Raw genomic sequence first — 25,447 nt, 5'->3', positions numbered from 1 at the left:
TTTTCAGATTTTTTCCTTTAAGCCTGCTATAAGACCTACCTACCTGCTTAATTTCATTATTCTAGGTCAACGGGAAGTACCCTGTAGGTTTCTTGACAGACCGACAGACAGACACACTTTCGCATCTATAATATTAGTAGGTTTTTAAACTCACCTGACTAAATCCAAAGTAATGAAAGCCTTTGGCAGTAGGAACTCGTTGTCCCGCTTATACCATAGCCTCATCAGAGGAGTATCCTGAAACAGAAAACCTTTGGTAACGACTTCGGTTGCCGGTTCATCATCATCATTATCAAAGTCAAAGTCAAATGATTTATTCAAAATAGGTAATTAATAACTCTTTTTGAAGGTCAGATGTTGGATTTCTAAGATATAGTGGTGATAATTATTACGCAAACTTAAAACTAAAGCTACGAGGGTTCCAAACGCGCCCAGGTCTGAGAAGAGCCCACAACAAACTCAGCATGAGCAACCCATCGCCGGCCCACTACTGAGCAATGGCCTCCTCTCAAAATAAAAATGGCCATAATCAGCACGCTGTGGCCCAATGCAGTTTGGCAAAATTCACACACCTTTGAGCACATAATGGAGAACTCTCAGGCATGCAGGTTTCCCCACGATGTTTTTCTTCACCGTTAAAGCAAGTGATATATAACAGCATCAGCTAGTTTACTATACATACTATAGTAAACACCATAGTTACCTTAATAATGGTGGGGGCTATGGCATCAGCGGTGGGGTCTGGGCTGGTCTCCAGGTCCAGCTTGGTGGGGATGAACTCGTTCGGGGGAGGGAGGTGCAGCTCCTTCGTTGGGGTGACTGACTTCCACTCCTGAAGATAAAGGTACTTTTAATATTATAGTTGAGTCATTACGATCGTGCGAACTGAGTCATAAAGCATTGTGGTCATAGAGTTGTGGGAAAAAACCGGCCAAGTGCGAGTCAGACTCGCGCACAGAGGGTTCCGTACTACAGTCATATTTTTCCGACATTTTGCACGATAAATCAAAAACTATGATGCATAAAAATAAAAAAAAATCTGTTTTAGAATGTACAAGTAAAGTCCTTTCATATGATACCCCACTTGATATAGTTATCTTACTTCGAAAATTGAAAATACTAATTATTAGTTCATGAATACATTTAAATTTTTTTTCGTGATGTAACCATAAATTTACGGTTTTCATATTTTTTCCTTTAAGTCTGTTATAAGATCTACCTACCTGCCAAATTTCATGATTCTAGGTCAACGAGAAGTACCCTCTAAGTTTCTTGACAGACAGACAGACAAACAACAACAAAGTGATCCTATAAGAGTTCCATTTTTCCTTCTGAGGTACGGAACTCTAAAAACCGATAGACGTTGGGGTTCCAAGGCGCTAGAATGGCGACCTTACACCAGAATACGCAGCGTTGGAAGACCCCTCCACCAGGTGGACAGACGACATCGACCGAGTCACAAAGCACCCCTAATGTGGAGTGGAAGTCCCCCCCATATTTCCTTTTGAGGTACGGAACCCTAAAAAGAAAAAAAGAAAAAAAGAAAACCTTCAGTTTCGCCTCCTCGATGTCCTCCTGCAGATACTTGGTTCCGTACCACGGCTCTGTTTGAGTGCATTTCTTCTCGAAGCATCTGCAACAGTATTTTCTGTAGGCAACTTTTTGTCCGGTGGGAGGCTTCGGCCGTGGCTAGTTACCACCCTACCGCCATGCGATTAAGCATTCCGGTACGATGCCGTGTAGAAACCAAATGGGTATGGGTTTAATAATAACTGCCATACTACTTCCAGGTTAGCCCGCTATCATCTTAGACTGCATCGTCACTTACCACCAGGTGGGATTGCAGTCAAGGGCTAACTTATTTTAGCGTTTAAACTACCGTGAGTGATTTCCATTATAAATACTATCTGTCCCGGCTTACTCACGTGTGTAGTCGACGTTAGCCCGACTAGTTTCGAACCCATCCGGGGTCCTTTTTCAAGGGAGTCCGTCCGCGCACGCGCGACGTTGCACGTTGAGTCAAAACCGCGGCGCGTGCGCGGACGGACTCCCTTGAAAAAGGACCCCGGATGGGTTCGAAACTAGTCGGGCTAACGTCGACTACACACGTGAGTAAGCCGGGACAGATAGTATTTATAAGGGCTAACTTGTATCTGAATTTAAAAAAGGCAACATTAAAAACCAGCCAAGTGCGAATCAGACTCGCGCACCGAGGGTTCCGCACTCCGGTATTTTATACGATAAATCAAAAACTATTATGCATAAAAATAAATAAAAATCTGTTTTTGAATTTACAGGTATGATATATGATACCTCACTTGGTATAGCTATCTTACTTAAAAAAAATAGTATCTAATTTGATAAGTTTTCGACAAAAACAAGACAAAAACGTACTAACTTGGCCACGATGCCCACTCGCACGTTCTCAGGCGTGAGTAGAGACAGTAACTCGTCTATGAGGTCCGGTCTCCACTCAGTCAGCAGATAGTATGCGCTGAGTATGTCCTGCATTGGAAACTCCTGAGGACAAATAATAATTCTATTATAATAATAATAAATTTATTCATAAGAATGCAGGTGACATAACATGGTTATAAAATTAGTTGGCGAGCCTTATGCATTCTACCTTAGAATATTGGTGTATGAATATTTAAATAGAATAGAATAGAATAATGTTTATTCGAGGTATATAGGTGGTACATGGTGTAGGCAATATCGTCCTGTACAGCAGTGCAATACCTCGAACAGGTAGGCCACTCAGCTTGTGTTGAGACGTCGGGCCCCTCAGACACACACCTCTAGAGCAAATATCTGAGGTACCAGACGCCCCAACGCTGATTTTCAGTGACCGCCTTTTAAATATTACCTAAACGTCAGTGGCATAGAATATATAAAGTTGGCGAGTAAATGGATAAATAAAATGAAATAAAGTGTTTACAGTTTTTAAATTTATTAAGTGATATAGGACATAAAAGAAGAAATAAGAAATAATACATTGAAATAGATGTTGTAAATTGTAAGAATAGGAAAATTGTACGATAGTTTTTTTTTTTTTTGTAAGTATAATAAAGAAAAAATAAAATAAAATAAAATAGCTCGCAAGGTGTGGATGAGAAAGTAAAGTTTGGTAAGATAAATAAATTAAATATTACATTACAGTTAAATTTTAGAAACATGAAGTACATATAAATTACAAAATCTTTAAAATTACATAATATTTCAGAAAGTAAATTAATTAAGTCATACAAAAACAAGAGAAAAAAAAAATAGAAATAAAAACAGTCATTTAAATTTTACATGTCATACAGAGGGGATACCTAACTATTGCACTCCAAGATCATAATTTATTTCAGTCATCTAATCTAAGTCATCAGATTTACATTATTTAGATATTATTTTAGACAAATTATTTGAGCTCATCAATCAAAAATTCCGAGATGTTGTAATAACATTTATTTATAAGCAGCTCATGAGTTTTCCTCTTATATGCAGGAAGCATCGAGACCAAATCTAAATATATAAAAGGAAAAAGTGACGCTGACTGACTGACTGATCTATCAACGCACAGCTCAAACTACTGGACGGATCGGGCTGAAATTTGGAATGCAGATAGCTAATATTATAACGTAGGCATCCGCTAAGAAAGGATTTTTGAAAATTCAACCCCTAAAGAGTTGAAATAGGGGTTAGAAATTTGTGTAGTCCACGCGGACGAAGTCGCGAGCATAAGCTAGTGTTTATATACGGAACGCTAAAAATAGCTAAAAATGAAGAAAAACTAATGATTTTTTGATTGAGATCCTTTTGCTCTTCCCATATCCAAAGTTTTGGACGTTAGTGTCAGTCAGTTAGTTCCTCCTAAGGATGATATGTTACCTGCAACAGATGCACGTGCCCGACGACCAAAGCGCGCGGCTCCTGAGCATCTTTGAAACGAAATTCCATCGCCATGAGATCCTTCTGCTCTTCCCATATCCAACGTTTTGGATGTTAGTGTCAGTCAGTTAGTTCCTCCTAAGGATGATATGTTACCTGCAACAGATGCACGTGGCCGACGACCAAAGCGCGCGGCTCCTGAGCATCTTTGAAACGAAACTCCATCGCCATGAGATCCTTCTGCTCTTCCCATATCCAACGTTTTGGATGTTAGTGTCAGTCAGTTAGTTCCTCCTAAGGATGATATGTTACCTGCAACAGATGCACGTGGCCGACGACCAAAGCGCGCGGCTCCTGAGCATCTTTGAAACGAAACTCCATCGCCATGAGATCCTTCTGCTCTTCCCATATCCAACGTTTTGGATGTTAGTGTCAGTCAGTTAGTTCCTCCTAAGGATGATATGTTACCTGCAACAGATGCACGTGGCCGACGACCAAAGCGCGCGGCTCCTGAGCATCTTTGAAACGAAACTCCATCGCCATGAGATCCTTCTGCTCTTCCCATATCCAACGTTTTGGATGTTAGTGTCAGTCAGTTAGTTCCTCCTAAGGATGATATGTTACCTGCAACAGATGCACGTGGCCGACGACCAAAGCGCGTGGCTCCTGAGCATCTTTGAAACGAAACTCCATCGCCATGAGATCCTTTTGCTCTTCCCATATCCAAAGTTTTGGACGTTAGTGTCAGTCAGTTAGTTCCTCCTAAGGATGATATGTTACCTGCAACAGATGCACGTGGCCGACGACCAAAGCGCGCGGCTCCTGAGCATCTTTGAAACGAAATTCCATCGCCATGAGATCCTTTTGTTCTTCCCAAATCCAACGTTTTGGACCCTCGGCCTTCAGCATTGCTATGTACTGTCAAACAAACGTTACAGAATATAAACAGACTATATATATATATATATATACGCAAGCCTGACTCGCACTTGGCCGGTTTTTTTTTAACAGAGATAGCGAGCAAACGAGCAGGCGGGTCACCTGATGTTAAGTGATTACCGCCGCCCATGAACATTTGCAGCACCAGAGGAACCGTCGATGCGTTGCCGGCCTTTTAGGAATTTGTTGGTCCGCCCCTTGAATAACAACATGTTGTAATCTAGTGGGAACACCGCTGATGGGAGTTTTTTTTTTTTTTTTTTTAAAAAGAATATTAGCTATGGTAAATGACTAATATTCCCCTTTCCTCTCCAACTAAGCGTCAGGCTTGTGCTAGGAGTAGGTACGACAATAGGGCAACGGGCGGGGTTTGAACCGTCGATCTTTCGGTTTTCAGTCCACTCCTTTAGCGATTGAGTTATTGAGGCTCTCCACTTGGAGTTGATTCCACAGTTTGCTTGTGCGTGGAAAGAAGGATCTGGCACAACGGGTGGTCGAAGTGCTGTAGAAACCCAGGTGGTGAGGGTGGAATTGATTGCGGTGGCGTGCGGTGCGGTTGTAGAAAAAGGAGGATGGAATGAGATCAAACAACTCTTCCGAACACTCTCCATTATAGAGGCGATTTATAGCTCTGTTTCGTTTTAACTATGTCTTAAGTTTAAACTGAGTCAGCGCTCTATAGATCTCATCCTAAGATGCTAGCAGGACAAACCCCCGTTCAAGCGCTCTAGGACGGCCCACTACTCACGTCCGATAGTTTGTACAGTTTACTGTACATTTTAACCGATAATTGGGAAGTTGGGGTCCCAAGGTGCAGGAATGGCGACCTCGCACCGGAAGACGCAGCGTTGGAAGACCTCCCACTAGGTGGACGGACGACATCAGACGAGTCGCAGGGAGCCGCTGGATGGCGGCGGCGCAAGACCGTGGCGTGTGGAAGTCCCTACAACTTACAAGAGACCTATGTCCAGCTGTGGACGTCTATCGGTTGATGGTGAAGTCTAAGCTAAGTCAGAGTGCGCTCTATAGATCTCATCCTAAGATGCTAGAAGGACAAACCCTCGTTCGAGCGCTCAAGGACGGCCCACTACTCACGTCCGATAGTTTGCCAAGTTTTTTTTTTAAAGAATATTAGCCATATTGAATGACTAATATTCCCCTTTCCCCACCAACTAAGCGTCAAGCTTGTGCTAGGAGTAGGTACGACAATAGTGCAACGGGCGTGGTTTGAACCGGCGACCTTTCGGTTTTCAGTCCACTCCTTTACCGGTTGAGCTATTGAGCTATTGAGCTATTGATCCGCCGCGTGCGATAATTAGTTTCCGGCTTTACTTTACCTGGAACACGAGGTCAACGATCTCGTCGATATGCTTGACCCCGTCCTCCGTGAGGTCAACTTGCACGCCGAAGAAGCCAAACCCGCGGGCGCCGATGCGAGTACCGCCCACTAGACTGGAAATTATAAAAAACTAGATGATACCCGCGACTTCGTCTGCGTGGATTTAGGTTTTTAAAAATCCCATGGGAACTCTTTGATTTTCCGGGATAAATAGCCTATGTCCTTCCCCGGGATGCAAGCTATCTCTATACCAAATTTCGTCAAAATCGGTTGAACGGTTGGGCCGTGAAAGGCCAGGAGACAGACAGACACACTTTCGCATTTATAATATTAAGTATGGATATAATAAAAAGCAAATAATGGGGCCGATTCTCTTGTACACAGTCTCTAAACTAAACTAAATTAACCGGTCTAAATCTAGTGCTATCTTTTTCCGCAAGCAACAATATGAAAGGGATAGCAATAGATTTAGACGTGTCATTTTAGTTTAGTTTAGAGATTGTGTACAACGGAATTAGCCACAATATCTTGCAAAATGCATTTATTTGTTGTTGGTGTCACAGATAAAAACAAAGTACAAGTGTAACATTTTCATCTGTGACATGCCACATGGGTGTACGGCTCAGTGTAATGTCCTGCATCATATGCGTCAACACACATAAGATGCAGGAGGCTGATTTTCATCTGTGACATGCCACATGGGTGTACGGCTCAGTGTAATGTCCTGCATCATATGCGTCAACACACATAAGATGCAGGAGGCTGATTTTCATCTGTGACATGCCACATGGGTGTACGGCTCAGTGTAATGTCCTGCATCATATGCGTCAACACACATAAGATGCAGGAGGCTGATTTTCATCTGTGACATGCCACATGGGTGTACGGCTCAGTGTAATGTCCTGCATCATATGCGTCAACACACATAAGATGCAGGAGGCTGATTTTCATCTGTGACATGCCACATGGGTGTACGGCTCAGTGTAATGTCCTGCATCATATGCGTCAACACACATAAGATGCAGGAGGCTGATTTTCATCTGTGACATGCCACATGGGTGTACGGCTCAGTGTAATGTCCTGCATCATATGCGTCAACACACATAAGATGCAGGAGGCTGATTTTCATCTGTGACATGCCACATGGGTGTACGGCTCAGTGTAATGTCCTGCATCATATGCGTCAACACACATAAGATGCAGGAGGCTGATTTTCATCTGTGACATGCCACATGGGTGTACGGCTCAGTGTAATGTCCTGCATCATATGCGTCAACACACATAAGATGCAGGAGGCTGATTTTCATCTGTGACATGCCACATGGGTGTACGGCTCAGTGTAATGTCCTGCATCATATGCGTCAACACACATAAGATGCAGGAGGCTGATTTTCATCTGTGACATGCCACATGGGTGTACGGCTCAGTGTAATGTCCTGCATCATATGCGTCAACACACATAAGATGCAGGAGGCTGATTTTCATCTGTGACATGCCACATGGGTGTACGGCTCAGTGTAATGTCCTGCATCATATGCGTCAACACACATAAGATGCAGGAGGCTGATTTTCATCTGTGACATGCCACATGGGTGTACGGCTCAGTGTAATGTCCTGCATCATATGCGTCAACACACATAAGATGCAGGAGGCTGATTTTCATCTGTGACATGCCACATGGGTGTACGGCTCAGTGTAATGTCCTGCATCATATGCGTCAACACACATAAGATGCAGGAGGCTGATTTTCATCTGTGACATGCCACATGGGTGTACGGCTCAGTGTAATGTCCTGCATCATATGCGTCAACACACATAAGATGCAGGAGGCTGATTTTCATCTGTGACATGCCACATGGGTGTACGGCTCAGTGTAATGTCCTGCATCATATGCGTCAACACACATAAGATGCAGGAGGCTGATTTTCATCTGTGACATGCCACATGGGTGTACGGCTCAGTGTAATGTCCTGCATCATATGCGTCAACACACATAAGATGCAGGAGGCTGATTTTCAGATGCGACTGTTGAGATATTCTGAGGAATTAGAGGAGTCCATGCATTTTTGGCCACATTTTCCTCACCTGTTACACCAGCCTCGGACCTTCAGCGTGGACAGCAGACTGCCGGGACCCTCGTGTCCCAGCAGGTGGGATATATAGTGGCCTGGCTAGAAGAAAACACAAGCGTAAGACTAACTGAGCAATATTTACTTGTTTGTCGGGCAGACTGCTTGCGACTGTCTGTGACTGTCTGACCAACTGACTGCGACTGTCTGACTGACAAATTGCGACTGTCTGACCGACTGTCTGCATATTTATCTGTGACTGCCTGACCGACTGAATGCGATTGTCTACAACCGCCTGCTACTATCTAACTGACTGCCTACAACCAGTGGCGTGCACAGAGTTCGAAGCCAGGGTAAGCATTAGTAAGATAGGCCTTAGATACACCTTATATAGACCTACTGAATGGCAGGTCATAAAGAAAAATGGGCACTGGTCATTTCAAGAGGAAGATTATCTAAATGAGAAAAGAGCGTGGATTTGACCTGCAGCTCGTTCCAGCAACGCACAAGACTGCAAATACTATTTTATAGATGGCATAATTTTGTACCTATATCAAATATTTGAAAAGAGCAACCGCCGAGTTTCTTACTGGTTCTTCTCGGCAGGAAAGGCATTCCGAACCAGTGGTAGATGCATCCGACTATTCGTAAGCACTTGTAAAAGTTTATACGAATAAAAAAGATTTTCATTTTCATTTTCATTTTTTCAACTAGGGTAAGCAGCACTTTTATGCTTCTATGAATTGCACGCCACTGCCTACAACTGTCTAACCGACTGTCGCGACTGCGACTGCTGTTTTGACGCTGGCATCAATTATCTGGCAATAATTATATATATATATAGGTTGAAGAATTTCTATACATTTATGAAAGATTTGGTAGGAGTTATTAAAAACATCATTAATTGCTGGAATTTTGATCGGACTGGACTTAACGGTGCCAAGCCAGATCTGGTCCAAAACAGTTCAGATTTTCTTAGCATTTTTCGCTTTAAATGCAGTTATAGAAAACTCTCGATTCAAATTAATTCAAAAATACTTGTAAAAGTTTAATTAAATAAAAAATATTGTTATTTATTTATTTATTTATTTAAGGTTAGCCAAAGGTGCCCATAATATTGATAGTTGTAATAGTACTAGAATTATTTGTAACCAATTTTGAATTATTATGAACTAGCTTATGCTCGCGACTTCGTCCGCGTGGACTACTAAATTTCAAACCCCTATTTCACCCCCTAAGGAGTTGAATTTTCAAAAATCCTTTCTTAGCGGATGCCTACGTCATAATAGCTATCTGCATGCCAAATTTCAGCCCGATCCGTTCCGTAGTTTGAGCTGTGCGTTGATAGATCAGTCAGTCAGTCAGTCAGTCATTTAGTCAGTCAGTCAGTCAGTCACCTTTTCCTTTTATTATTATGAATGTAGTTACAATTTAGCGTATCAAAAAAATAATTTAAAAAAAATAAGCTGCAATAGACTCACCCCACTCTTGTAGTGTTTCCTGGTGTCGGGTATGGGGAAGTCTATGGAGAGGGAGCGGAGGTCTTTGACGGGGGTGCAATACGCCCTCTTGCGCCGCAAGGCGGGAGGGAAGGGGTGCTCTGGCCATGAGGGGGCGGTCACTGAGCGGTCCTCCACTGCTGAGAACAGCTTCACCACCATCGCTTCGAGTTCATCCAAGGATTCTGGGGGAAATCCATACTAATATTACAAATGCATTTGAACATATTTAAAAAACATATTTATCAACATTTTGCCATCTTCTCCATTTTAAGTATATTTTTCATAGTTAATTTTCTTGTATTTCTTTTTTCTGTGTTTTTATAAATTGTATCTTATCAGTTAGTTAGTGCATATATTTATTTAAGAATTATTGTGTACACATATTAAGGGTTACCGCTTAGATCTTAATCTATTGTTTTTTATTTTTATTTGGACCATTTATAGCTGAAACCTGTTTTGTGTGCCTTTATAATAAAATAAAATAAAATAAAATAAAATAAAATAAAAAATGCGAAAGGAAAATTAAAAAGTTCCCACGGGATTTTCAAAAACCTAAATCCACGCAGACGAAGTCGCGGGCATCAGCTAGTACAATATAACTATTGAAAACATACATTTTGACAAACGCTCTTCATATACAGGCTATAACCAGGCTGTACCTCATTGATATAAATGACAAGACATGGTCAAGGTCAATTATTCACGGTTTTGGAACCAAATAAATCAGCGCCACCTCTTAGATTTTTTTTTTTTATTTTTTTTTATTCAGATACAAGTTAGCCCTTGACTGCAATCTCACCTGGTGGTAAGTGATGATGCAGTCTAAGATGATAGCGGGCTAACCTGGAAGGGGTATGGCAGTTTTTTTTTTTTTAAACCCATACCCCTTTGGTTTCTACACGGCATCGTACCGGAACGCTGAATCGCTTGGCGGCACGGCTTTGCCGGTAGGGTGGTAACTAGCCACTAGATACTAATGAACGACCCGTTTGAAATCCCGACGTTACTGAGGTTGCATTGGTGCTAAAGCACCACTGAGTCGGTGCCATTTTGTTTGTTCAATAGCCCTGTCCATACGAAGTAATATATAAGTCAATGCAAAACCTACGTATTTTTTTCTTTTGTAACCGAAACCCTGTATACCAATTTTCATCGATTTAAGTTCAAAAATGATAGACTTTCATACAAACTTCCATCCCCTATTTACCCCCCTTAGGGGTGGAATTTCGAAAAATCCTTTCTTAGTCTACTACTACTACTACTAGTTTCTTTCCTACCTGCTCTTTACAAAGAACACACCCTCAAAATTTCATGTCTCTAGGACCAGCGGTTTAGGATGTGCGTTGATATATCTATAAGTCAGTCAGTCAGTTAGGAGTTTTATATATCTAGAAGATAACATTTTAGAGCCTCAATAGCTCAACCGGTATAGGAGTGGACTGAAAACCGAAAGGTCGCCGGTTCAAACCCCGCCCGTTGCACTATTGTCGTACCTACTCCTATCACAAGCCTGACGCTTAATTGGAGAGGAAAGGGGAATATTAGTCATTCAACATACCTAATATTCTTTTTTTTTTTAAACTGTGCAAACTATTAGTTATATATTTATGTTAGTTTTATATGTTTATGTTAGTTTGTACTCGTAGTTTAATTAGTATAATTGGCTTTATGGCCGTTCTAATTAAATAATCTAATAAATACTAATAAATAATCTAATAATCTAATAAATAATCTAATAAATTTAGTTTAGAGTATCTGCATCCTTTTCTTTTTACTAATGCTAAAAAAGGAACGGAACATGACTTTCACATTTAAAGACTCTAAATTTTAGTGCACAATACAAATTTAAACAGTAGGTTCGCGAGTGCGTGCTAAAATCACGGGTGTTACCATCTAAAAATTAAATTTAGAAATGTCAAACTGCTTCTGTCCTTTTCATATTACAATAGTAAGAAGAGGGTGCGAATACTCTAAAATTAGGTTGTGCTTAGAATCGGTGCCATTAGTCATTTAAAAAATGACTAATGTCATTTAAATGTCATTTAAAAAATGACTAATATTCTTTAAAAAAAAAAAAACATTAGGATGAATATGGATTAGACAAGGCTAGTTTCTGATACAACAAGTGTACAAACCTTTCCCCATAACGACGAGGGTCATGATGTTGGAGGAGTACCACTTGTTGTGAAACTTCAGCAGCTCCTTCCTCACGTCGATGCCCTTCTCTTTAGGTATTCTTTCTAATGTATCCCTATTGCCTGGAGGGACAAATAAAATTTTGGTTTTTAAAGGTCATAGCTCATTAGAGCCACCCGGCACCCGACCTGCACCGCCTCACATACGACAAACGCTCTCTACATGAACTCCGTAACGTCAGCGAATTATAATGAGTGTATGACATGAGATTTGAGATTTACTCCTGCGCTCCGCCTCTGGAAGGTGCGAAAGTCATTTGTGGGAATGAGTGTAATATCTAAATATATAAAAGGAAAAGGTGACTGACTGACTGACTGACTGACTGATCTATCAACGCACAGGTCAAACTACTGGACGGATCGGGCTGAAATTTGGTACGCAGATAGCTATTATGACGTAGGCATCCGCTAAGAAAGGATTTTTGGAAATTCAACTTCTAAGGGGATGAAATAGGGGTTTGAAATTTGTGTAGTCCACGCGGACGGAAGTCGCGAGCATAAGCTAGTTTTATAATAAAATTCCACAAGCAATTTGAGACTTGCTTTCACACAAGTTTAAAAAATGTGTTAAAAGTATGCTCCTAAAAAAAGTATATTATACAGTCGCAGACTATGTAAACGATATAAAAGCTTGGATTTGACTCGCTCCAGCAATGCACGGGGCTGCAATGGCTTGTATAGTACGGTATAATAACATTGTAGTAGTAGTTGGTAGTAGTTTTTTTTTCGCGGGTAGGAGGTAAAAGTTGACGTGTTTTACTGCTATCAATTATTTTTAATTGTTTAAACAAAGTAAAAGTATTTATAATGTACCTGTGACGTCCCAGCTCCCGCCAGCTTGGTCTGATATAATAATCCAGAACAACTGTTAGTATTGTTTTCAACACACCACACTTTCATAACCTCAATTATGGAATCTATTAAAAAATCCATTGAAGATCTAACGCAACACTTCAACTTGAGGATGGCTGACTTCCAGACAGAGTTGAGGACTGCAACTCCTGCGTCGAGTCCAACTTCAGACATCAACCATCAGTTCAACTCATTCCGATCATTTGTTCTAACTGCTCTTGAGAACCTGCAGCTGCAAGTTGAACTGTTGACCCGGCAACATGATGACATGGAGATGAGGTCTCGGAGGAAGATTCTGTTGGTACACGGCGTAGCGGAGGAGAAGAAGGAAGACACATCTGCTTGCATTGTCAAGGTATTGTCTGACCGCTTGGGAGTTTCCGGTATCTCTTCTGAGGCCATTAGCCGGTCCCATCGGCTGGGTCAGCCTAGTGGTGACAAGCCCCGGGCTATACTAGTAAAATTCAAGGACTTCTCTGTGAAAGATAAGGTATGGCTTGCGAAGAAACATCTTAAAGGCTCCGGAATCACATTGTCAGAATTCCTGACCAAAAGTCGGCATGCCTTATTTCAAGCGGCACGCCAACGCTTCGGGGTCCCCAGGTGCTGGACAAAGGATGGCACCATCCTGGTATTAGGACCTGACCAGACGCGGCACCGCATCGGCTCTAGACGTGATTTGGATGCTATTCCGAGTACTGAAGTGGTGACGCAGGCCTCGTCTGCTGCAGCAGTAGTCGCAAGTGCGGCAATGGATACCAGGCCTATTCAAATGCGTTCCAAGAGAGTTGTTAAAAAATGAATTCTATTTGCTCGCTAGCTGTGTACATCTAACATGTCACATGTATGTCGATCTAAGCGTATCTGTATATATATTTTTTTCTGTACTAATTACTAAGCTCAAAGGTTTATTTTATCATAATCTTAAAATACTGATTTGTTAGCCCGGTTTCTAAATTTATTATTCGTATTTACAGATTGTAATATGTATTATGATTTTCAACTCTGTGATTGACACCTGACAGTGACGTACAGACATTGACGGATTCACGGCTTGACTTTGACATAGCAATAGCGTTCGGAAAGTGGTATCTATAGTCGGTAACGTCACTTAAAAACTCTCATACGTTCCGGTAGTGTAACGTTATTTATAACAGATACTTATTTGTAATGTGATTTTAGTTTAATTTTTCTTTTTTCTTTTTTTGGCTTGTTTTGATTTAAATTACCTAGACCGTACGATAATTTTAATCAATGTTTGTAAATAATTAAATTTTCTTTTTTTTTTTTTTGTCCTTTTTTATTCTGATATTTCTGTTGATTAATTTTTATACTTAACTTCTATACTTATGTAAATCTCTTTCAGACAACTGGCGGGTGAGGGACCTTTGTATGTATTTGTTTTAATTTTGATATTTGGTTTTTGTTTTTATTCTTTTATTTATTTTATTTATTTATTTTATTTTTATTTATAATTTATGTCGTTAGATAATATAAGTATTACTTCTGATGATTCTGGTGATTTCTATTCTTTGCCGTCAGTTATCGATTCATCTAGTGAGGTTAGCTTTCACAGTACAATATCTTCTATTCCACTTAATGATGCCCTTACTTCGTACTTCTCAGATTCTCTGAAAAATTTCAATGTCATTCACTTGAATGCACAAAGCATTCCGGCTCACTACTCTGAAATGCTTGCGTCTTTTGAATCTCGTAACATTCACGCCATTCTTGTCTCTGAATCTTGGCTAAAGCCCTGCTTACCCTCCACTTCTTACTCTTTACCAGGGTTCGTTCTTATACGCAACGACCGTATTGGCAGGGTGGGTGGAGGGGTGGCGATTTACCTTCGATCTTACATTCCCTTTGCGGTCGTGAGTTCGTCCACTCAGCCTCCTCCCTCTAATGCGGCCGAACATTTATTCATTGAAGTTACACTGTCCCATACTAAAATTCTTCTTGGCGTTTGTTATAGTCCATCTCTACACATTGATTATTTCTCTGCCTTTGAACGTTTACTTGAAAATTTGACCCCGTCATATAGTCATACCATTGTAATGGGTGACTTCAACACTTGTTTACTCAAAGGCGACAATCGGTGTAAAAAGTTACAGTCGGTTACCGATGCGTGTAATCTACATATATTGCCGCTCCTTGCTACTCATAATAAACCCGATTGTGTCCCATCTTTGCTTGACTTAATTATTGTTTCCTCACCTGAATTCGTTCTGAAGCATGGCCAGCACGAGGCTGATGTTTTTTCTCACCATGATCTTTTATTTCTTTCATATAAAGTCCGTCCACCAAAAGCAAAATCGAGAATCCTTCTGCAACGTAGTTTTAGTGGAATGGACAAAGAACGTCTTGTTGAAGATGCTCGCCTTTTGGACTGGTCTGCTGTTATTAACGCTGCTACGGTTGACATGAAAGTCGAATTATTTAACTCCTTTCTCATTCAGCTTTACGACGTTCATGCTCCGGTTAAGCCTATAAAAATCAAACATTTACCAGCACCTTGGCTAACAGATGATCTCAAAAAACTTATTATGAATAAAGGCTTTGCGAAAAGTAAACTTAAGGCCGAAAAGTCTGATAAAAATCAGCGGAATTATAATAAAGCTCGGAATCGCTGCAATACATCGTGTAGAGACGCACAACGACGCCACATTCACAAATCTGTCGAAAACGGCGACCCTGCCAAAGTTTGGAAATTTCTAGAATCTCTTGGAGTTGGTAAAGCATCCCCTAGTTCGCCTCATCAGAATATTGATATTGATCTCCTTAATAAACATTTTACTTCAGCTAGTACAATCGATAACTCAGATAAGGATCGCACTCTGAGTATTCTTTCATCTATGCCAGCTCCTGATTATCAACCGTTTAATTTCAATCCTTTCACTGAATGTGATGTTAAAAAGAACATATTATCAGTCTCGTCTAATGCCGTGGGTGATGATAGCGTTAGTCGTAATATGATCTTACCTATCCTTGACGTTGTTATTCCTGTTCTAACACATATTTTAAATGTATCTATCTCAACGTCTAAATTTCCTGAAGCTTGGAAAAGTGCTCAAATTATTCCTCTCCCAAAAAAGGCTCATGCCTCACATTTTTCTGAATTTCGCCCTATTTCAATTCTCCCATTTCTATCTAAAGTTCTTGAGAAGCTAGTTTTCCACCAATTGTACCTATTCCTAAACAGAAATTGCCTTCTAAATCCCCTTCAGTCTGGTTTCCGGTCGGGCCATAGTACGACTACAGCGCTAGTAAAAGTCACCGACGACATTCGACGGGGCATGGATAATAAACAGCTCACTGTGTTGGTATTGCTGGATTTTAGCAATGCATTTAATTCCGTCGATTTTGACATCTTGCTGAGTCTGTTACGTTCCATTAACATATCTCCATCAGTGGTTGGTTGGTTTCAGAGTTACCTCAGTGGGCGGCGGCAGCGTATTCGCATCGAAGGTATGTTTTCATCTTGGTGCGAATTGCGTGCTGGGGTTCCTCAAGGTGGCGTGTTGTCTCCTTTACTCTTTGCTATCTTCATTAATTCAATTTCCCAAATCATTACTTCTCTCTATCACATGTACGCAGACGATCTCCAAGTGTACACTCAGTCAACTCTCGAAGACTTGCCCTCTGCTATTTGTACTATTAATAGGGACCTGGCGGCTGTCAGTGAATGGAGTAAGAGTTATGGTTTAAAAGTGAATCCTTGTAAATCCCAGGCTATTATTATTGGTGGTGCTGGCTTGATTTCGAGGGTTGATTGGGATAATCTACCAATACTTACATTAAATGGTGTTGTTATACCTTATAGTGCTACTGTGAAAAATCTCGGTGTCTACTTGGACACTACTCTCTCGTGGTCTCATCAATTAAAGGAACTCAGTAGAAAGACCTTTGCTGCCATGGGTTCTCTCAGGCGCCTACGTTCTTTGCTTCCCATTCCTACTAAGATTATGTTAGCTCAATCTTTACTGCTCTCTATTCTCGATTATGCAGACGCAAGCTACATTGATTTAACCGAGGACCAACTTAATAAACTTGAGCGAATTCAAAACCTTGCTATTAGGTTTATATTTGGCTTGCGCAAATATGACCATGTCTCCGAATTTCGTTCAAAGCTCAAATGGTTACCCATTCGCTTTCGCCGGAATCTGCACATTGTTTCTCTTCTGTACTGTGTATTGTTCAATCCAATGACTCCAAGTTATTTAAAAGAAAATTTCAAATTTCTAGGCCATGACAGACCAGATAGAGTTTTACGATCAGCGGGAAAACTCATTCTAGCGCCACCTACACATCGGACAAAATACTTTAAGAATTCCTTCACGGTCACTGCTATCTGTTTATGGAACGAGCTTCCCTCGCAAATCCATCGTGCTGAATCCCTTAACAAATTTAAAATTGACGTCAAAGATCATTACCTATCTCTTTGCTATCATCAGTAACGGCATAGTTTATTATTTAAATCTATATGTGTATATATATCTATGTAGTCTTATGTATGTCTATTATACTTTATTTGTATGTATTAGTGTATTAACAATATGTATTTTATATTCTTATTATATGGTTTAGTTTATTTAGCTATTGGTATTTAGGTTTATTTTACACCACCTCCCATTGTCCATTTGTTCGTTTTTTCCCTAGCGTTAAGGTTGTCTGGAAGAGATCGCTATTTAGCGATAAGACCGCCTTTTTGTACCTACTTATTAAGATTTCTTTTTGTAACCTGTCATTTGTGTTTCTGTGGTGCAATAAAGTATATACATACATACATACATACATTGTAAATTGAAAAATTAAAAAGAGCAACCGCCGAGTTTCTTGCTGATTCTTCTCGGTAGGAACGGCATTCCGAACCAGTGGTAAATTAAAACTACCTGACTATTCATAAGCACTTTTAAAAAGTTTACATGAATAAAAAAACATTCTATTCTATTCTATTCTAAGAAGTCAATATAAAGAATACTAACGAATAGAAAAATGGATTTCACGTCTAGAATCCATTAATAAATATGGATTTCAAGTATGGAATTTCATTAAGGATATAGAATTGTTGGAAACTCACCTCTGCACCCTTTCCAACAATTCTTGCCTAAGGAAAACACTTATAAAACTTGGACTCAGCACCATAGAAAGCAGGCGAAAAGAGGCGATATAATTGAAACTTATAAAATACTACATAATTATTATAATGTCCCAAATCTTGGGAGTATGTATTCGAGAAGAAGCAATCCTAGATTTAGGGGACATGATATGAAGCTACAATATCAATTGCCATCGAAAAATCCATTAAAACACTTTCTGACCAACAGAGTTGTTCACATATGGAATAAATTGCCTAAGGATGTGGTTATGTCAAGTTCTGTTAACCAGTAGGGGGATTGTCTAAAACCTGCATCAATCATTATTACAATCTCAATTGTTCTTATTGGCTGAATTTGTGCGATTCTTGTTGCAACAATGCATTGTGGCCAATAGTGAGCGAGCATTAACCAATCAGAGATGATTGCGATCGTGACATTGTAGCTGTCAAACAACAAATTCAGCCAATCAGAACAATTGAGATTGTAATAATGATTGATGCAGGTTTTAGACAATCGCCCTACAGTTCAACAATAGATTAGACAAACATTTGGAAAACTTAAAGCACTTTTGATATAGACGCATCAGCGAAAGCTGCTTAGTCTATTAAAAATAATAGTGAGATTTTTTCATGGATATGAAGAAGCTTCAAATATTGCCACGAGCGCAGCGAGCACGAATTCTGCTTACCAGTGCCAAACTTGTGGAAGGGATGATCTTTGTGAGCGGTGCTTTTGTTCAGCTGGTCGAGCCGCCACATGTCCGAGGAAGTATTCTTCTCGTGCTCCGAGTTGACTGCACTCAGCTCTCGGCCGGTCGCCGACTCCGTGAACAGCGGGGATATGAAGAATTGGGCGAAACTGGAAAAACGAACGAAACCAAGCTGTGATAGCCCAGTGGTTAGGACGTCCGCCTTCTAATCGGACGTCGGGGGTTCGATCCGGCCACGCACCTCTAACTTTTCGGAGTTATGTACGTTTTAAGTAATTAAAACTGTCATGACGATATAATTGTCGCACGTATAATAAGTACATAAATAATAATGTCACCTGTTAAAATATATGTGTATGTGCATGTGTGTATATCCATATATGTATGTATATACATATATGTGTATATATGTATATGTATTATATGTTCTTTGTTTTTAACATTAAGTTACTATATTATAATATAGTAATAGTATTATTTCTAATTTTGTTTTATGACTAAGTAGGCATGATGTAATGCGCAGACGTACGCATTGAGGGTCAAACCTCTGTGGTTTTTTTACAATGCGTACTACCTATTGTATGTAAATTTTCTTGTGTGTTAATAATTAAAAAAAAAAAAAAAAAAATAACACTTGCTTTTAAGGTGAAGGAAAACATTGTGAGGAAACCTGCATGCCCGGGAGTTCTCCATAATGTTCTCAAAGGTGTGTGAAGTCTATCGCGTAGGCATCCGCTGAAAAAGGATTTTTAAAAATTCAACACATAAGGGGTTGAAATAGGGGTTTGGTATTTTGTAGTCCACGCGGACGAAGTCGCGAGCATAAGCTAGTATTATACAAATAAAAGGAAGGTGACTGACTGACTGATCTATCAACGCACAGCTCAAACTACTGGACGGATCGCGCTGAAATTTGGCATACAGATAGCAATTATGACATAGACATCCACTAAGGAAGGTTTTTGGAAAATTCGACTCCTAGGGGGGTGAAATAGGAGTTTGAAATTGGTGCAGTCCACGCGAACGGAGTCGCAGGCATAAGCTAGTTATATTATAAGTACTACATACATGTCCAAAGCCCTGGCCAAGTGTGGTGGCAGTACGTCGAAGTAGTAGGTGGTGTGATCTGACGACGTCGACGCGTTTGACGACCCGCCGTGTTCCGACAGGAACTTGTTGTACTCGTTTTCCTGAAAAATAAGTAAATAATAAATAAAAGTTTATTTATAACAAAAAAAATAAAACCGACTTCAATAACCACAGACACTAAAAATTAAAAATTAATTTAATTTATTACCCAATATATTATGTATATACAAGAGTTATTGTAGTTCTATAGTAACATTTTTTGGAGCCAAAATAAAACATATAGATTATAGTTATTAGTTTATAGTCTTTAGTTCTCAATATTGAGAACCACCTGCGTATATTTCATGAAATGAAAAGTTTTTAGTCAGTTTAGGTGCATTTGGTTGCATCACTAACATACAGAATCACGTCGTTGACTGTCTGTACTCTGTATGTCTGTTGCGTCTGTCAAGACCTGTCAAGTGTCAATGATATCAAAACCTTTAAGGTATGATTCCGAACCACGCTGCACGCAGCACGCACCAGCTGTCACACAGCTGTTCCGAGCAAGGCAGCAATGTCGCAGCAGCAATGTAGCGAAACATTGCTGCCTAGCTCGGAATATAATGTCATATAAGCTTATGGAGATTGTATGGTGACCAGTAGTGCCGCGACAGCACTGTGACAGCTGGTGACAGCACTGTTGAGGCAGCACTGCAGCGTGCAGCGTGGTTTGGAATCATACCTTTAAAAAGTATGTCATGGAAGGAATCCAAGAACCAAATTACATTTACAACATTGTTTTCTCCACTGAATTGACATTGGCGGAATTATTGTGGACTACAAAACGGCAGTACAAAAAGCCATAGAGAAGAAAAGAAGAAGAAGAAGACGAAGATTTATAATTACAAGTAATTAGAGAAATAATTAGAGGTAATTACCTCTGGGTATTTTTCAGTGCCCAAAAACAGCATGTGTTCACAGAAATGGGCCAGGCCTGGCAGCTCATCGGGGTCGCTGAGGTAACCTGAAAATAACTAAATTACAGTACACCGAAACCAATGTACATCGACCTTTGGAATGACATTTCAGCGCTGTAGAGCGTTGTCTCTGTCACTCCTACCTATATGACGTTTTGTCGCTCTCAACGACAGAGACAGTGCTCTACAAATCTGCTATCTCCTTCTAAAGGTCGATGTACATTACTTTCAGCCGCGTACTGTACACACTTACTTCATTTTGTTCAGAATTATAGGTATATGGCTAACTTGTAATTGAATTGTAATTGAATAAAAATAAAGTTTTTTTAAAGGACATATGATTTATTTAAAATAGGTAATAAATTAGTCTTTTTGATTGTCAGTTGTTGGATTTGTAAGATATAGTGGTGATAATTATTATGCAAACTTAAAACTAAAGCTACGAGGGTTCCAAACGCGCCCAGGTCTAAGAAGAGCCCACAACAAACTCAGCCGGGTATTCTTTTTATATCACCACTTTACAAAATCATAAATTAAACTTATTAGAACACTAGCTGATGCCCGCGACTTCGTCTGCGTGGAATTAGGTTTTTTAAAAATCCCGTGGGAACTCTTTTATTTTCCGGGATAAAAAGTAGCCTATGTCACTCTGCAGGTCTTTATCTATATCCATGCAAAAAATCACGTCAATCCGTTACACCGTTGCGACGTGATTGAAGGACAAACCAACAAACCAACAAACAAACACACTTTCGCATTTATAATAAGGGTACTGATTTAAATAATCCTTTACATTGTAATAGGATTTTTTAATAACTTTACTTTTTATTAGGTAACTTGTAATCAAAATGGTTTGAACATTGTACAAGTTACCTGGTGGTAAGTGATGATGATAAAAAGCTGTGGTAGCCTAGTGGTTAGGACGTCCGCCTACCAATCGGAAGTCGGGGGTTCGATCCCGGGCACGCACCTCTAAGTTTTCGGAGTTATGTGCGTTTTTAAGTAATTAAAATATCACTTGCTTTAACGTTGAAGGAAAACATCGTGAGGAAACCTGCATGCCTGAGAGTTCTCCGTAATGTTCTCAAAGGTGTGTGAAGTCTGCCAATCTGCACTTGGCCAGCGTGACGTAGACTCTGGCCAAAACCCTTCTCACTCTGAGAGGAGACCTGTGCTCTGTAGTGAGCAGGTGATGGGTTGATCATGATGAAGTGATGATGCAGTCTAAGGTGGTAGCGGGCTAACTTTGAAGGGGTACAATGGGGGGGAGACGCATCAACATTCTACATACCCACGTTGACGTCCATTGCTGCAGCTGACTTGTCCGTGGTGGGGTCACTCGCTAGTAACACTTTTAGATGATTTGCTAACTTCAAGCCTCTGAAACAAATTAATCATAATCAACATCAGTACCCTTATTATAAATGCGAAAGTGTGTTTATTTGTTGGTTTGTCCTTCAATCACGTCGCAACGATGCAACAGATTGACGTTATTTTTTTTGCATGGGTATAGATAAAGACCTGGAGAGTGACATAGGCTACTTTTTATCCCGGAAAATAAAAGAGTTCCCACGGGATTTTTAAAAAACCTAATTCCACGCAGACGAAGTCGCGGGCATCAGCTAGTGTTCTAATAAGTTTAATTTATGATTTTGTAAAGTGGTGATATAAAAAGAATACCCGGCTGAGTTTGTTGTGGGCTCTTCTCAGACCTGGGCGCGTTTGGAACCCTCGTAGCTTTAGTTTTAAGTTTGCGTAATAATTATCACCACTATATCTTACAAATCCAACAACTGACAATCAAAAAGAGTAATTTATTACCTATTTTAAATAAATCATATGTCCTTTAAAAAAACTTTATTTTTATTCAATTACAATTCAATTACAAGTTAGCCATATACCTATAATTCTGAACAAAATGAAGTAAGTGTGTACAGTACGCGGCTGAAAGTAATGTACATCGACCTTTAGAAGGAGATAGCAGATTTGTAGAGCACTGTCTCTGTCGTTGAGAGCGACAAAACGTCATATAGGTAGGAGTGACAGAGACAACGCTCTACAGCGCTGAAATGTCATTCCAAAGGTCGATGTACATTGGTTTCGGTGTACTGTAATTTAGTTATTTTCAGGTTACCTCAGCGACCCCGATGAGCTGCCAGGCCTGGCCCATTTCTGTGAACACATGCTGTTTTTGGGCACTGAAAAATACCCAGAGGTAATTACCTCGTGATTACAGACGTGATTTGCATGGGTATAGATAAAGACCTGGAGAGTGACATAGGCTACTTTTTATCCCGTAAATTCAAAGAGTTTCCCACAGGATTTTTAAAAAATCTAATTCCACGTGGACAAAGTAGTTCCTACGGTATTTAAAAAAACTAACTCCACCCAGACAATGTCGCAAGCATCATCAGTATTATATAAAAAATATTTTTACCTGTACTCCCTTTTGTCTTCCTGGCTCTTAACAATATCATTGTATTTCTTGACCACCCCAGTGGGGCTGTCGCTGCCAGAGCCTGGGCGCGCCTCCACAGGGCTTTGCCCCCGGCCTGGCGCCCGAGGGACGCACTGCGGCACCGTCATGCTAGAGTATTGACGTTTATGCACGTAGATATAGCTGGAAAATAGAGTTTACTTATTCAACCGCCATTCATCGTCATCATGATCAACCTATCGCCGGCTCACTACAGAGCGCGGGTCTTCTCTTAGAGTGAGAAGGGTTTTGGCCATAGTCTACCACGCTGGCCATGTGCGGATTGGTAGACTTCACACACCTTCGAGAACATTATGGACAACTCTCAGGTATGCAGGTTTCCTCATGATTTTATCCTTCACCGTTAAAGCAACTGATATTTAATTGCTTAAAACACACATAACTCTGAAAAGTTAGAGATGCGTGCCCGGGATAGAACCCCCGACCTCCGATTAGAAGTCGGACGTCCTAACCACTGGGCCATCACAGCTCGCCGCACAATAAATATTCTACCGCCATTACAATTCATTAACTCAACACAGTCGCTGAACTTTTTATAAAAGAATATTAGCCATGTTAATCATGACTAACATTCCCCTTTCCCCTCCAACTAAGCATAAGGCTTCAGCTAGGAATCGGTACGAGTATAATGCAACAGGTGGGACTTGATCTGCCAACCTTTCTGAATTTAGTCCATTCCTAACCATTGCGCTATTGAAGTTGTAAACAATTGACATGTCTTAACTCATAATTTAGTGCTATCTTTTTAAGTGGGGAGCTTACTGAAAGAGATAGCAATAGATTTAGAACCTGTCTTCAATATAATATAAAACATGATTGATACTTTAGTTCTATTAATCTTACCTTCATGAATAGAAGTAAAAACTACGAAAAATTAAATAAAGCACTTCTACAAAGATAAATAGCAAAATGCTAACCACACTTAACTTGATTAGTAATGGAAAAAAACAAAAAACACAATAATTTTTAATCAATATACGAAACAGTTGTTGCTAAAATCCTAACCTATTGAAGCTGGCTCGATACGAAACGGGAGGTGAAAAACTGTGGAATCCAATCAGTAATAACCTTCTGGATGCCAGCTTGGATAATTTCACTTAATTTACTATTAAATAATTTAATAATTCGTAATAAATTAGCTTAAAAATAGCAATGACTGGCAATGACGAAATGTACGATTTACCAAATTTGACATTGATAAGCTGACAGTGACACTTGAACTTGGACATTTTTTCACAGATAATACAACACATGTTTTTGTACCATTTTTTTGTTCTGGATTCTAGCATTTTAATCATTTGCAAGTAGATTAAGTACGGCAAAATGTCCAATCAATCCATACGATACCTACTTGATTCTAAAATCTATCAACGTCTGTTTTAATGTCTAGCTTATTTTGTAAATCCATAATGCATCAGCCATGGCCATTAAAGATTTAAATTGAAAAAAGCAACTAGATGGCCTTAAAAAACTTGCATCCAAGGCCGTACATAAATTATAAAAAATGCAGCTAGATCGTGAACGTTCGGGAATGTTCGTTGAAAAATGGGACAAGGACTGGGATACCAGCACAGCACTACCATTAAATCTCCCCACCTTTGCAAAAAATAATAATTTGTAATTATTAGAATACAATATAATTTTTTATTCAAATACACTTTTATAAGTGCTTTTGAATCGTCAAAATAATTTAGCATATTAAAATGTATACTTTACTATTTTGTTACCTATCACAATAACAACTTTTTTAAATAATAATTGTGTGTTAATGTCTGACATAAACAATAGGTAATTCCTTTTTAACAATTAAGAGCATTAACGTTTTAAACTATTAAAATTTAACTAGAACTCTATTAGGTAGTGACGTCTTATTTAGGATTAGATTCTCCGTATTCCGATTAGATAGCGTAATTCTTAACGCTGGAGAATCTAATAGAGTTAAGTTTACTTATGAGATCCGATTGTAATACTTATGGTCTGGGCTGTATATTATATTAAATAGTTGTTCTAGAAGTTAACCGCAAGGCGCATCACAATAGCATTTTATAGGCGTCAGTCTCAGTGAGGAGCGCAATGCGAGGGAGCTGAACACACCAGTCCGTGTGCCACACCGCACCCCACGTTCACCATCTGCATTAGTGTGAGTACTACATCCGTATATAGTACATGAGTGCGTGAAACAATACCTGCGTGAGTTCGCACTCGCATCGTAGGTCCGACGCGACTATTGAACTGCCGGGAACTACACCTATAGTATTATTACTTTACTAAGTTGTGCGCCCTTATAGCCCTTCACACTTCGAAGGAAGTACTTAAAGACCT

General features: G+C 39.8%; 1 protein-coding gene across 1 annotated transcript in view; it reads right to left on the bottom strand.

Annotated features, from left to right (window-relative positions):
- Nucleotides 1-24,326, bottom strand: part of Ide (Insulin degrading metalloproteinase) — a 38,931-nt gene extending 14,605 nt beyond the window's left edge. The window contains exons 1-15 of the mRNA XM_069507664.1: nucleotides 23,969-24,326; nucleotides 23,066-23,248; nucleotides 21,920-22,008; nucleotides 20,590-20,675; nucleotides 19,649-19,770; nucleotides 18,560-18,729; nucleotides 11,861-11,983; nucleotides 9,705-9,907; nucleotides 8,240-8,325; nucleotides 6,153-6,267; nucleotides 4,657-4,794; nucleotides 2,399-2,520; nucleotides 1,549-1,633; nucleotides 704-832; nucleotides 155-237 (exon numbers count right to left, since the gene is read on the bottom strand). Coding sequence (XP_069363765.1) covers nucleotides 155-237; nucleotides 704-832; nucleotides 1,549-1,633; nucleotides 2,399-2,520; nucleotides 4,657-4,794; nucleotides 6,153-6,267; nucleotides 8,240-8,325; nucleotides 9,705-9,907; nucleotides 11,861-11,983; nucleotides 18,560-18,729; nucleotides 19,649-19,770; nucleotides 20,590-20,675; nucleotides 21,920-22,008; nucleotides 23,066-23,214 — 1,700 coding nt within the window. The 5' untranslated portion in view covers nucleotides 23,215-23,248; nucleotides 23,969-24,326. The remainder of the gene's footprint in view (nucleotides 1-154; nucleotides 238-703; nucleotides 833-1,548; nucleotides 1,634-2,398; nucleotides 2,521-4,656; nucleotides 4,795-6,152; nucleotides 6,268-8,239; nucleotides 8,326-9,704; nucleotides 9,908-11,860; nucleotides 11,984-18,559; nucleotides 18,730-19,648; nucleotides 19,771-20,589; nucleotides 20,676-21,919; nucleotides 22,009-23,065; nucleotides 23,249-23,968) is intronic.
- Between the last annotated feature and the right edge of the window lie 1,121 nt (nucleotides 24,327-25,447).

The sequence above is a fragment of the Maniola hyperantus genome, chromosome 26 (genome assembly GCF_902806685.2).
Source record: "Maniola hyperantus chromosome 26, iAphHyp1.2, whole genome shotgun sequence".
NCBI classification, from domain to species: Eukaryota; Metazoa; Arthropoda; class Insecta; order Lepidoptera; family Nymphalidae; genus Maniola; species Maniola hyperantus.
The sequence above is the reverse complement of the archived record's forward strand: the minus strand, read 5'-3'. Positions and strand labels throughout refer to the sequence as shown.